This window comes from Aptenodytes patagonicus, chromosome 22, assembly GCF_965638725.1.
Source record: "Aptenodytes patagonicus chromosome 22, bAptPat1.pri.cur, whole genome shotgun sequence".
NCBI lineage: Eukaryota > Metazoa > Chordata > Aves > Sphenisciformes > Spheniscidae > Aptenodytes > Aptenodytes patagonicus.
The window spans coordinates 5,046,609-5,057,960 of NC_134970.1; the positions used below are offsets into that span (position 1 = coordinate 5,046,609).

Genomic DNA, 11,352 nt, shown 5'->3' on the forward strand with positions numbered 1-11,352 from the left:
GGCGCCATGCTGGGAGCGGCGGAGCGCGGCCCGGTGTGGCCGCCATGCTGGGAGCGGCGGAGCGTGGGGCTGGAGGGCCGTACCGGCTTCCCCGCCTCTCGGCTCCCCTCGGCGGGCAGTTCCCTGTCCGCGTCTCCTCCGCCGTTAAACGAACGGCTTGTGGCGTCTTTCCCTCCTGTCTCAGACTACCGGGCCAGGAGGCTCCTCCATCCCTTCGCAGCGCAGTGGTGAGGGTACGCGTCCCAGGGGCCCCGGCCTCCCCTCAGCAGCCGCCCGAAAGGGGACGGGACGCGGCCCCTGCGTGAGGAGCTCCCGGGGCACAACGCCTTGCTGCCGGGACAGGTGTTGTGTCCCGTCCCCCCGCCCTTGGGCCTCAGTGCTATAAAACCTCCTTATTAAGCTTACGCGGGCAGGTACCCGTTGAAGGCCTGCGCTGCCCACCCCCCCTCCCCCCCCGGGAAAGGCCTGCCCTGAGGGCAAGCTGCGCCTTTCGGCTTCAATGGTTGCACTGCGCATGCGCTGCCAAGCCGCGCTCATGCGCATTCACCGCCCAGCGATTCGCCTCTTCCTAAACCGGCCCTGCCAGCCCAGTGCCCGGGGGCGGTGCCGCGCTGCCCCGGAACCTGGGTGACGGGCTGCGGAAGGCTGAGGCGCGGCGGTGAGCCCTGTCGCTATGCGGGTTGCGGGGCGGGGCGAGCAGGGGCCGGGCCCCGGTGCATGGCGGTCAGGCGGCGGACTCGGCCCCGTCGGGTTTCCACAGGTCGGTGCCAGTGGGGGGGGGGGGGGAGGCCTGAGGGGAGGGGGGGGAGATGGCGGCCGAGGGGCAGCCGGGTCCCGGCGAGCTGCTGCCGCCACCCTCCTGGCCAACACCACGGGGAGGGGGCCCGCCATGTCTCCCCGCCGCTCCCAGGGCGCCTGGGCCCGGCCCGCCCCGCCCCGCCGCTCCCCTCAGGGCTCGCCATGGTGCCAGGCCCTGCCCTGTCCCCAGCCCGCCCTGACGCGGGAGGCACGTCCCCTGTCACCCCCCGGGTGGCTTCACACCGCAGCCTACACCTGGCTTTCCTCAGGGAGCACCTGCCCCATCCCTTCCAGGGGGTCGCGTCCCCTCCAGCAGCGCTGCCATCGGTTTGCGTGGCAGCCGTAGCAGCTCAAAGGGGCCTCGATTCCCCAGCGATGCCCCAGCGACCCTGCTGGGATGGAGCCTTCGCTGGGCAACGAGCTGCGATGCCTCTCAGGAGGTGTCAGCCCTAAAAGCAGGCAGAATCTGCTGCAGCTGGAGAGGAGCTGTCTGTCGGGCGTAGGGAGTGCTTGGGTTAGAGGGCACCAAGCGTGGCACAAAGCCTGGCTGCACCCCTGGGTGCTGCAGTGACAGACAGAGCGGTCAGACTTGTTCCTGGAAATCAAAATGATAACATATTAGGCTATTTCGGAGATTACTCATGAAGAATTCACTGCAGCTGCTTTTAAACATAATCTATTAGCAGAGTGCCTCTTCAGCAAAATGTTCTCGTGGGGGCGTGGATGTTTTAACATAATCTGCTTACAGCCTGAAATTCTGTTCCTCAGAAGGCCAGGACTTAGACAGGAAAGGGAGGAGAGAATGAGGATGCTTCCAGGGACAAAGCTCATCATCCTGCCCCTGTCTCTTGCAGTACAGGACACCCTCAGCCTGTAGGTTCAGACTTTAAAGTACTCGGAAACCTTTCCTGCAGATCGTTTGGAGGATGGGAAGGGCTTGAATGTGGCATTTACCCTATCTCTAAAAAGAGTCTGTCAGTTCACTGGCTCGATAAGCTTTATCTTATATTTGTCTGTCGAATACGTTGTTAGCCCTGCCTGCCATTGGTATGGGAAGGGTGCATCTTTTGTCCAGTTTAATCCTTTATAATCACCAAAACAGTTTGCCATTCAAGCCTTTCTTAATGTGCAAAAGTGAGTATACGTATGTTGGGAGAAAAGAAAATTTGAGTTGTTCTTTTTATTTAAGGCTTGCAACAAAGACGACAACTTGCTGTTCCACAAACCTCTTGCTCGGGGTCCCGGTGCTCTCTGCGAGCACGCTGAGTAAAGTGAAATTCATGTCTGAGGACCAGTCATCGGGGCAGGATGGAGAGCTTGGGCTTGCAAGCAGTGACCCTTAGTGACGGGACGACAGCCTACATTCAGCAGGCTGTCAAAGGTAACGGTTCCTTTGGGCTGCGAAGTCTAAAAGTCTCTTGATTGACCCTGTGAAATTAAAGTCAGACTTATCAAAAGTGCCCTCACGGCACGCGAACTGTCATACATCTTGTGTGGTCGCTTTGTACAGGAAGATAGCAACTATCTGTTAGATTTGCACAGAAGAGTGACGCAGCAGAAATATAACATGCCTCTGGTTTGGAAATAAAGCTTTGGAGATGGGAGAGCTGTTGCTGTAGAAAATGAAGGTTCTGTTCAGACTAGAGTGAGCCCTGTTCTCTCCGGGGTTACTGGGGAGACGGAGTTTACTCTATGGCCTGCAGGACTCTTCAACCAAAACCTCCCCTGAAGCTAAGCAGGATGTTTTGCTTCACTGAGATGCATAGAATTTGGTTCACAGTAGTGCTTTTCTCACTCAAAGGGGTGCTGAGCTCAGCGTTGGTTAACTGAAGCGGTGTCAGTGCCAAATTCAACACCTGCCCTTATTTTGGTGTTTGTGAGGTGCTGCTTCTTTCACCACCCACTGTTCCTGAGAAAAGGAGCACGCTGTTTCCCAGCCTGCGGAACAGGACGGTTGAGTTGCGAGGCTTCATGTCCTGGGGATTGCTCTCTTGCTTTCTTTTCTGTGTGAACTCACTGCAAGTTTATTACGTGTGTGGAATTGGACTATCTTGAAAACCACGAGGTTTTGTGACCCCCACAAACATTGTGCACCAGGTGAAAGCAACCTGGATTGCTCATGTTCAAGTGGGATAGAGCAACGTCCTCTCTGCATCAAATAATTTGGTAACTAAAATGTTATTATAGGATTACTCAGAGTTACACTATTTTAAGAGTCTAGTCTTCACAATCCATCGAGGGTAGCAACACTTTAGGTCCCTTTAGGTCCTGTAATTTTTTTTCCCAAGAGCTGATCCTCCACCAAAGTGGAAGAAAAGAAATCTTCAGGCCCCTGCTGATGCCGTTAAAAGCTCCTAGTTGAACTTTTCTCCAGCACAAGTGTAATTGCTTTCTACTTCAGATCCAAAACGCTTAGCACACATCATTCTTTCTGCTTCTTGGCTTACAGGGCTGTGAAGGCAGCTTGTAAACAAGTGATGACTGAGGTTCTTTGTCTTGTATCCTCCTGTCTAGGAAAGGGAGGCTCCAGCATTTCTGGGAAGTTAAGTGCCTCTATGGCTATTCAGGGGAAAGCTTGATAAATAACAGCTTATAAGTAACAGTTTTGCTGTCTTCTGTGGGACTGGTTTCCTTGAGAAGATGTGGCAAAGGGGAGAGCTTGTGGGACCAGAAAGACTGGACTCTGCAGGCCGTGCTGATGACAATTTTTTAACTGTTTCAGGTGAAAAACTGATTGAAGGGCAAGTCATTGAACTTGAAGATGGGACCACAGCTTATATCCATCAGGTGACAGTTCAGAAAGGTGAGGACCATAAGTTCACCTCTTTCTTTTTAGAAGGACGTTGTAGATGTAACTGCAGTTGTCTGTGTTCCAACAATCGGGCTCCTCTGTTAGCTCTAGCTCTAAGAAGTCCATATAGGTGTAGGGTTTTTTTTCTTGCCCGTGGTTTTGAGGCTGAATGAGCAAGGACATAGAACATGTGATTTCCTGCAAAGTTTTTAGCAATCTGACAAGAAGGCAAATTTGCTGGTGGTGTAAGCAAATGTTTAAGTGTTGTTTCACCTGTGGGCTCTCTCACAGTTGTCAGTCTGACAGATCACTAGTCTACAAGCAAGACCAGCAAGCTTTGTGCTGTGTTTGTGCCAACTACAGAGCCCAAAGAGAGTTTGTTTCATGTGGGAGCAGTTGGACAGGAATTTCCTCTGAACTATGAGATAATATATTACTTCTGGAATAGGTGTTTGGAGGGGGGAGGGTGGGGATTGTTGGAAGCAATGCCACCTTGGTCATTGACCCGTCAGCCAATGTCATCTCTGAAATGAGGTGACATTAATTAATCTGAGAGGTGATGGGAATTCATTTCATGTGGCAGGCACCAGAGCAGCATAGAGGAGTCCTTCCCAGCCACCATAAGGTGTGAAAGGGCAGGTAGAAAGAACTCCGTTGCTCTGGGCAGTCCTCCCCTCGCCCTCCCAAGCTCATTGTACGCCACCTCCCTTTTCTGTTCTTAAAAGGTTGCTTGAAACCCACTGAGTCTTCCAATAAGGTGTGTGGATTTTTTTCTTTTCTTTTAGAGTCTGTGGCTTTTGAAGATGGTCAACCAGTAGTGTTGGAAGATGGCAGTATGGCCTACATACACAACACACCTAAAGGTAAAGCGTGTTCTCTGTTCTTCCCTTGGCAGCTGGAGTAGAAGCTGCTAAGTGTCACAGATTTCCAAGGCTGTAGGTAGCCCAGGGAGATGAAGAGTGCCTCACGCTCAGCAGCTCTTTTACATTTGATTTTATTGGTTTCCCCTTGCAGAAAGTTATAACCCCAGCACCTTCGAGGCCGTCCAGCTGGAGGATGGCTCCACTGCCTACATACATCGTCCTGTCATCATGTCACCTGGCAGCACCATCCTGGAAGTGCAGGCAGAAACTGGGCTAGAGGAGTTGGCTGGAGAGGAGGAAGATGATGCCTTTGATGTGGAGACCATTGATGCATTAAAGCAGTACGCCAGTAAGGTGAGGAATCAACGCTGCTTTCATGGTCTGCCAGCAGCATTGAGGGGCTGGTATAGTCCACGTTTGGCCCGGGGTTTAAGTGTCCTCCCTTCGTTAGTACTTCTGTATATTTGTTTTTCAGCAATGCCAGCTTTGAGAAGAGAAACTGAACAGGGCTCCCGTGAGAGGGCCACCACTGACAGGTGGCTGACAGTTAAGGACCTAGAACGGGGCAGTTTCCTGCTGGACCCTCTAGCTAGTTCCTACAGAGTGCTGGGCCTACTACCACCCTTAACCTGCTGCAGGCACAGATTTGGGAAGAGCAGAGAGCTGCTGTGATGCAGCTTGGGTTTTTTTTTTCTTGCTTTATATGTGCCTCCTTGAAGGTGTTTTCCTTCTGTTTGCTAGGTTTCTCATAATGCCACCGGGGTATGATATTCTCTTCCACAGATGATTCAGGCAGCAGGCCAAGACTAACCTTTTACATGTCGGGAGTGGCTAAGTTCTGGCCACCGTTCCCCATGTTGACAAAGGCCTCAAAAAACAGGCTTCAGATCCTAACGTGTTGTCACTGCGGTGCTCCATCTGAATGTCTTGGGTGCTGCCATTTTCTCCCATCTTCATGGTGGCGTGTGAGAAGGGGCTACCAGGAGTGTGCTGGTACGGTGCTCAGCCGGGCAGCATTAAGATTTGCAGATGGAGACCTTTCTGCTGTGGTAGGACCAGCCTCCCCTACCTCTCTGGAGAAGAGCGGGGTGGCACTGCTGATGTGAATGCCTTCCTGCTTGGGTTGCTCACCTGTTCCACACTGTACAGGGAGGTATGAACAGTACCCATGCCTCTTTGCTTGTAGGTATCTGACGAGGAAGAGGAGGGAGTGACAGACAACTGCCATATGAAGAGTGAGGATTCCAGTGATGTCCGTTCGCAGGTCTGAATTTTTCAGTGATGCATTTCTGAAACTGGGCCGAACTCCTCTTGATGCAGAGCGCTTTGCCAGCTAGTAATTAAAAAAGCTTTGTAGTTTTTCTGCAAGGTTAGCAAATATATTAGCTGCAGGTTTTACAAATGAGCTAAGTGAAGCACAGAGAGGTGAGTTACGTGTCTGAGAACACCCAGTGAGCTGGGAGGTGGGAATGGGCTGGTTCTTAGACCCCTGCTCTGTCACCTGGGTTTTACCATATGTGCACAAGTTGTGTTTGTAGGAACATGTTTTTGTGAGGGTAACTGAAGGAGTGCATATGTATGGCAAGGAAGGAAATTATCTGTGTGGGCTTTGCGAAGCCTGCTGTAGTGGCTCACTAAACTAATTTCCATGCGTGTCTCGGCAGGATTTGCAGGAGGAGGAAGTGCACAGCAATGAGAAGGGGCAGCAGGTCGGCAGTAGAGCTTTCCGTTGTGGGTACAAAGGCTGTGGCCGCCTCTATACCACCGCCCACCATCTAAAGGTAAAGCAGGTAACATGCAATCACGCAATGTGCAGACCAGACGTATCCCTGTGTTATAGTGCCAGATCAGAATGCCGCTATACAAAAGGCTGAGTTGTGTGCTTGGCTCCCCAAGAGATCCAGATGTCTTAATTGGCCAAGGTGAAATCCAACAGACAACTTCAGATTCTCTCCACCAGCTAGATTTCTCCACGCTGTTTTCCTTCCTCCTTGTCTCGGACCTCGTTTTAGGGTCCTGTTCTTTCTTTTCCAGGTACATGAACGTGCTCACACAGGTGACCGGCCATATACGTGCGACTTCCCAAGCTGTGGAAAAGCATTTGCTACAGGTAACAATTTCTCTTTCGAGCAAATTTTGTTTTCTCTCCAGTCCAAACCGCTCTTGAGTATCAGCCCTGGCTTTTTTCCAGCAGAGCACAATGAGCATAGCTTTTAAAGCCTTCTGAGAAGGAATTGCAGCATGGGAGACTGCCCGGGACTTGATTGATTATGGACAGATTAAAGGAGTTATAGAAAGAAGCTGAGTTGTCAGTGGTGTTGTGAGGCTGTTTGGATATTTCTTCCCCTTCAGCTTTGCAGACACAGGACAGACATTCAAACATGCATGAACTGAGAGGTGGTACACAGCTTGCCATATTATTTCCTTCTCGTTATAAAATTTAATTGTAGTTTCTTTCCTGGACAGGGTACGGGCTGAAGAGCCACGTGAGAACACATACTGGTGAGAAACCGTACAAGTGTCCAGAAGACGTGTGTAGCAAAGCCTTCAAAACCTCTGGGGATCTACAGAAACACATCCGGACACACACAGGTGAGCAGTACAGGGGAAGAACTGAGCCCCCCATTGAAGGGGTCTCCAAGACAAAGTACTGCTTCAGCCTTCGTCCAGGACGTGCCTTTTTGTATCTTGGGTGAAGCAAGGCAGAACTGAAGCTGTCTTCAGACAGAAGTAGACGGGTAGTAGAAGTATACTAGGGATTCTCGACTCGGTTACGAACAGCAGAGCAAAAGGGGTAGGGATGCCAGTGTCGCTAGAGGAAATGTGCCAGCAGTTGGGTCTGATCTGAGGTCTCGGTGGTGTAATACTGTGGAGGAGTGAAGGGGTACAGGTGTCTGCGTTGTAGCAGGACTCTCATCCGCGTCACTCTCTCAATGCAGGTGAGCGTCCCTTCAAGTGCCCCTTTGTGGGCTGTGGCCGCTCTTTTACCACATCCAACATCCGCAAGGTTCACATCCGAACGCACACAGGCGAGCGGCCGTACATGTGTCCGGAGCCCAACTGCGGAAGGGGCTTCACCAGTGCCACCAATTACAAGAACCACATGAGAATCCACACAGGTAAGAGGAGGAGAGGGTGAAACGCAGACAGCTCCTCCCCAGTCAGTTGGCTGCACTGTGGCAGCAGGGAAATCTGTGGGACTGAAATGGTCATTTCCAGGCCAGGCATTGCAGGGGTAGATCTGGGAGTAGCCAGCGAGTTAAAGGAAATAGGAATTGCTTTATTGGGCTGATTATTGTTCCACCTGTTCCAGTGGTCTGTCTCCAGCTATTCCCTCTTGATGGGGAATCCCTTCCCAGAGCATGAGGAGGGTGAGTGGGTTAAGCTCTGCTCTGTGGCCTCTGCCCTAGGAGAGAAGCCGTACATGTGCACTGTGCCGGGCTGTGGAAAGCGCTTCACAGAGTACTCCAGCCTCTACAAGCACCACGTGGTCCACACGCACTGCAAGCCCTACACCTGCAACAGCTGTGGGAAGACCTACCGCCAGACCTCCACGCTGGCCATGCACAAGCGCAGCAGCCACGGCGAGCTGGAGGCCACGGAGGAGAGCGAACAGGCCCTCTACGAACAGCAGCAGCTGGAGGGTGAGCGACCACTCTGCCGTCACCTGCGGCAGGCTTGGGTCAGGCCGCCTGGCAATGGGGAGAGAGGTGACGGCAAGAGCCTGCGGCCGCTCCCCTCTCTCAGACCCAGGTCTGTGCTGTGGCCTCCTGCCTCCCCCATCAAACCCAGATCTGTGTCACAGACGAGAGAAAAGGGCTCCCCATGGTCCTCGCTGCGTGTCACGGGTTGGGAATGGGCTCCTGCCCGTTCTGTAGTACAGGGAGAGGTAAAGACCCTTCTCCCCAGGCCAGTGCTGGGCTGTTGTCATCATGATCTTGTGTTCTTCTGTGCTTGGCCCTTCAGGCAACAGGCAGGTCCCGGGGTCAGGCGTGTGCTTTCACGCTCTGATTAGTGCTTCTCTCACCCCTTTTGCTCTTCCCCTTCCCTGACTCAGCTGCTGCTGCTGACAGAGGTTCCCCCCTGAAAAGCCAGCATATCGCTTTCCTGTCAGAGGTGGAGGAAGAGGAAGAGGAAGAGGAAAACGACGATGGTATGCCTACACAGGTCTCACTTATCTCTCAGGATGGGACAGAGCAGGTATGGACACTGACAGCCTCCAGCATGTAGGGGACAGCAGTTAACTGAGTAAGATTCTGCCTCTACCCAGCCTTGGTGTTCTCTTTAAGGCTTTTTTCAACATAAAACAGACCCTGGGGCTTCATGGGCTCTGTCTGTCATGAGGGCTCCCTCCTTACAGCCTTACCCCACTGCTGCAGCCTTGATGTGGAGGGTAAAGAATGGACCTCTGGTCCCCAACTCGCCTTCTTGCTGGACGGGGTCTTGCAGGCGTTTCCCCAGGCTTGCGTGCAGCGCCTGGCCGCCCTCGCCTGCCGGACAGCTGTCGAGAGGCAGCTCCCAATCTCTGCTGACACAGGCTGGATTTGGAGATTGTTTTTTCATAGTTTGTGTACGGCAGTGCTTTTCTTGTACTTCCCTCCACCAGCTGCCTGTGTGCTGACTGGGAAAAACTCCCTTCTGTGGCATGGGGCAAAGGAAACAGCTGCCACGAGTTAACGCTTGTGCTGCTCCCTGCTGCAGCGATGCACGAGCTGTCTCTTCAAAGCCTGGAGAGAAGATGCTAAACGGGAAGGGGAGGTGTGGTAGAAGGGGGAGGGCTGGAGACCTGAGGTCCGTGAGTTCTCCATTGATTCTGTCCATGACCCTGGGCAAAGTCCTTGGAGTTCTCTGTGCCCTAGGTCTTGCATGCAGAGGAGAGGAGAATATTTCATCCTTACTGAGACCTTTGTGTTGCTAAACTCGGGAGTTGCGTAAGGCTTCCTGAGAAGCCGTCCTGGCTGAGAGCATCTGCTGTTATCCCGCCCAGGTCAGTTTGTCGCAGGAAGACCTGCAGGCCCTGGGCAGTGCAATCAGCATGGTGACGCAGAGCGGTGCCCTCGCCGTGCCTGAGGAAGAGCTGGCGGGTGGTGACACACACACCGTGACTGTGGCCAACACGGACGGCACCGAGACGCAGCCGGTACAGACAGAACTGGGACCTTCCCTTTTCCCTGCGGAGAAACAGCCTGCTAGAAGGGAATTGCATTTTCTTTTAAAACGTGATTGGTTTTTATCTTAACTTTTCCTAGGTTACCATAGTCACTTCTGGGGCAGTCATGTCTGAAGAATCGGCCATCGCGTCCCTCCATCATCAGCAGGTGGCATTGCTGGCTACCGCCAATGGCACCCACATCGCAGTGCAGGTACCGCACGGCTCCCCTTCGTTCCCCCATCCACCCGCTGGCTTCAGCACTTACGCTCTTGCTCTGCTGCATCTCCTCTTGCCCAGGGTGCTTGCTCCTTAATTCCCAGATGCCCTGTGTATAGAGGAGAGCAGGGACGTGCTCCTTGGATTGCAGAATGCTCCTTTGTAAACAGCCTTTCCCCATTGTAGCCGTCTCTCTCTCTCTGCTTTGTCCTGCCGCTTTCTCCCTGTGTCACCCGCTGCCAATCCCTCGTACCTCGATCCTGCTGGGGGCTGCCCTGAGCAAGCCCGCACCTCCTGAGCCCGCCTTTTGGGAGGACAGTGTTGTCTCTCTCCTCCACTAGTTAGAAGAGCAGCGGAGCCTGGAGGAAGCCATCAGCATGGCCGCAGCAGCGATCCAGCATGAACCTGTAGCACTTGACGCAGCCGTGTCTGAGAATGGGTGCTGAGACCCTGCAGAGCCTCCCGGGCAGGGAGGGCAGGCAGCCCGAGCCTGTTCTCTGCGGGGCTGTCGGGAGCTGCAGGAACCAGGCCAGCTGGCGCGCAGAAGTGCGGTACACGAGCGAGGGAAGGTGGCTGAGACCAGTGGCCAGCGCGTGCACCGCGCAGGCGGTGAGAGCTGATGCCGGCGGCGTTGGGCTACCGGAGTGACCCTGTTCCAAGGGCTCTTCTCTCCAAGGAGGGATGTCAAAGACACTTGGCTGCTGCCTTCTCCTGGATGCTCTGCTGTTTTCCCGGACTCCGAGCAGCAACTTTCCTGCTCCTTGCCTTGGGCATTGACTCCCTCTGTCTGGAGGAGATGGCAGGTTGTGTCTTCTAGCATTTATTGCTTCATGGCTAAGATTTCCAAGACCTGCCAGTCTTCTGCAGTAGAGGTGGAGCCACAGAGATTCCAGCAGTCTTTGGAAGCGCAAAATATTTTTGGAGAGGCACTTCCTGCCCTCTCCCTCTAGGAATGGTCCAAAACCTCCCCTTTCCTGCCCACCCCTCCAGGTAAGGGACAAGTGGGCAGCGTACGCACAGAAGCAATAAAGCCCTGTCAAAGCAAGCCCAGGCTGTCCTGGGCTCGGTGTCTGGAGTGGTGACCGGTTCCTGACGCTGGAGCGAGCGCCCGGGCTGGCTCCCACAGTAATTCTCCCATCTCTTCATCACAGTCCGCTCTCGAGCAAACTTCCTTGGCAGACTCGGCGCGGTGGAGCAGAGCAAAAGCGCTCCCTCCACCGAAACCAACCAGCACTTGTTGGGGGCTGAGCTAGACTTGGATGTAAATGCTGAGTTGAAATAAAAACAAATTAAAAATTTTCTTTTTAAAAAAAAAAAAAAAAACAAACACCCTTCTCTCTTTCAGTCCCTGGGGCCAGTGGCTGGCAGAGGGTGGGATGTTTTGCAGATGTAAGGATTAAGGAAGTTCAGGAGATTTGTTGAATTGACCGAAAGTGCAGTGATTGTCCAAAAACGGCGCTGAGGAAGGCTGTGAGCGAGGTAAGTTGTAGCCTCTGAGCTCTCAGCGTGTGTCTTAGAGGGGCTGGGAGCTG

The 11,352-nt window shown here is 53.3% G+C and overlaps 1 protein-coding gene across 8 annotated transcripts; it reads left to right on the plus strand.

The window, feature by feature from the left end:
• Nucleotides 1–77: 77 nt before the first annotated feature.
• On the plus strand, nt 78–11,143 carry ZNF76 (zinc finger protein 76). 8 transcript variants are annotated; one of them, XM_076357745.1, is made up of 16 exons: nt 674–760; nt 1,570–1,671; nt 1,988–2,179; nt 3,521–3,601; nt 4,375–4,452; nt 4,604–4,806; nt 5,639–5,716; nt 6,117–6,242; nt 6,487–6,562; nt 6,919–7,044; nt 7,392–7,571; nt 7,863–8,096; nt 8,510–8,652; nt 9,440–9,592; nt 9,702–9,815; nt 10,162–11,143. In XM_076357745.1, exons 3-16 carry the CDS (start codon nt 2,107–2,109, stop codon nt 10,264–10,266), a joined length of 1,770 nt encoding a protein of 589 aa, XP_076213860.1. In that variant the 5' UTR covers nt 674–760; nt 1,570–1,671; nt 1,988–2,106; the 3' UTR covers nt 10,267–11,143. The 8 variants fall into 8 exon arrangements, with proteins under 8 accessions (XP_076213859.1, XP_076213863.1, XP_076213861.1 ...); XM_076357744.1 differs by lacking the exons at nt 674–760; nt 1,570–1,671 and adding an exon at nt 78–233; XM_076357748.1 differs by lacking the exons at nt 674–760; nt 1,570–1,671 and adding an exon at nt 78–233 and having other exon boundaries at nt 6,117–6,233.
• Nucleotides 11,144–11,352: the final 209 nt, after the last annotated feature.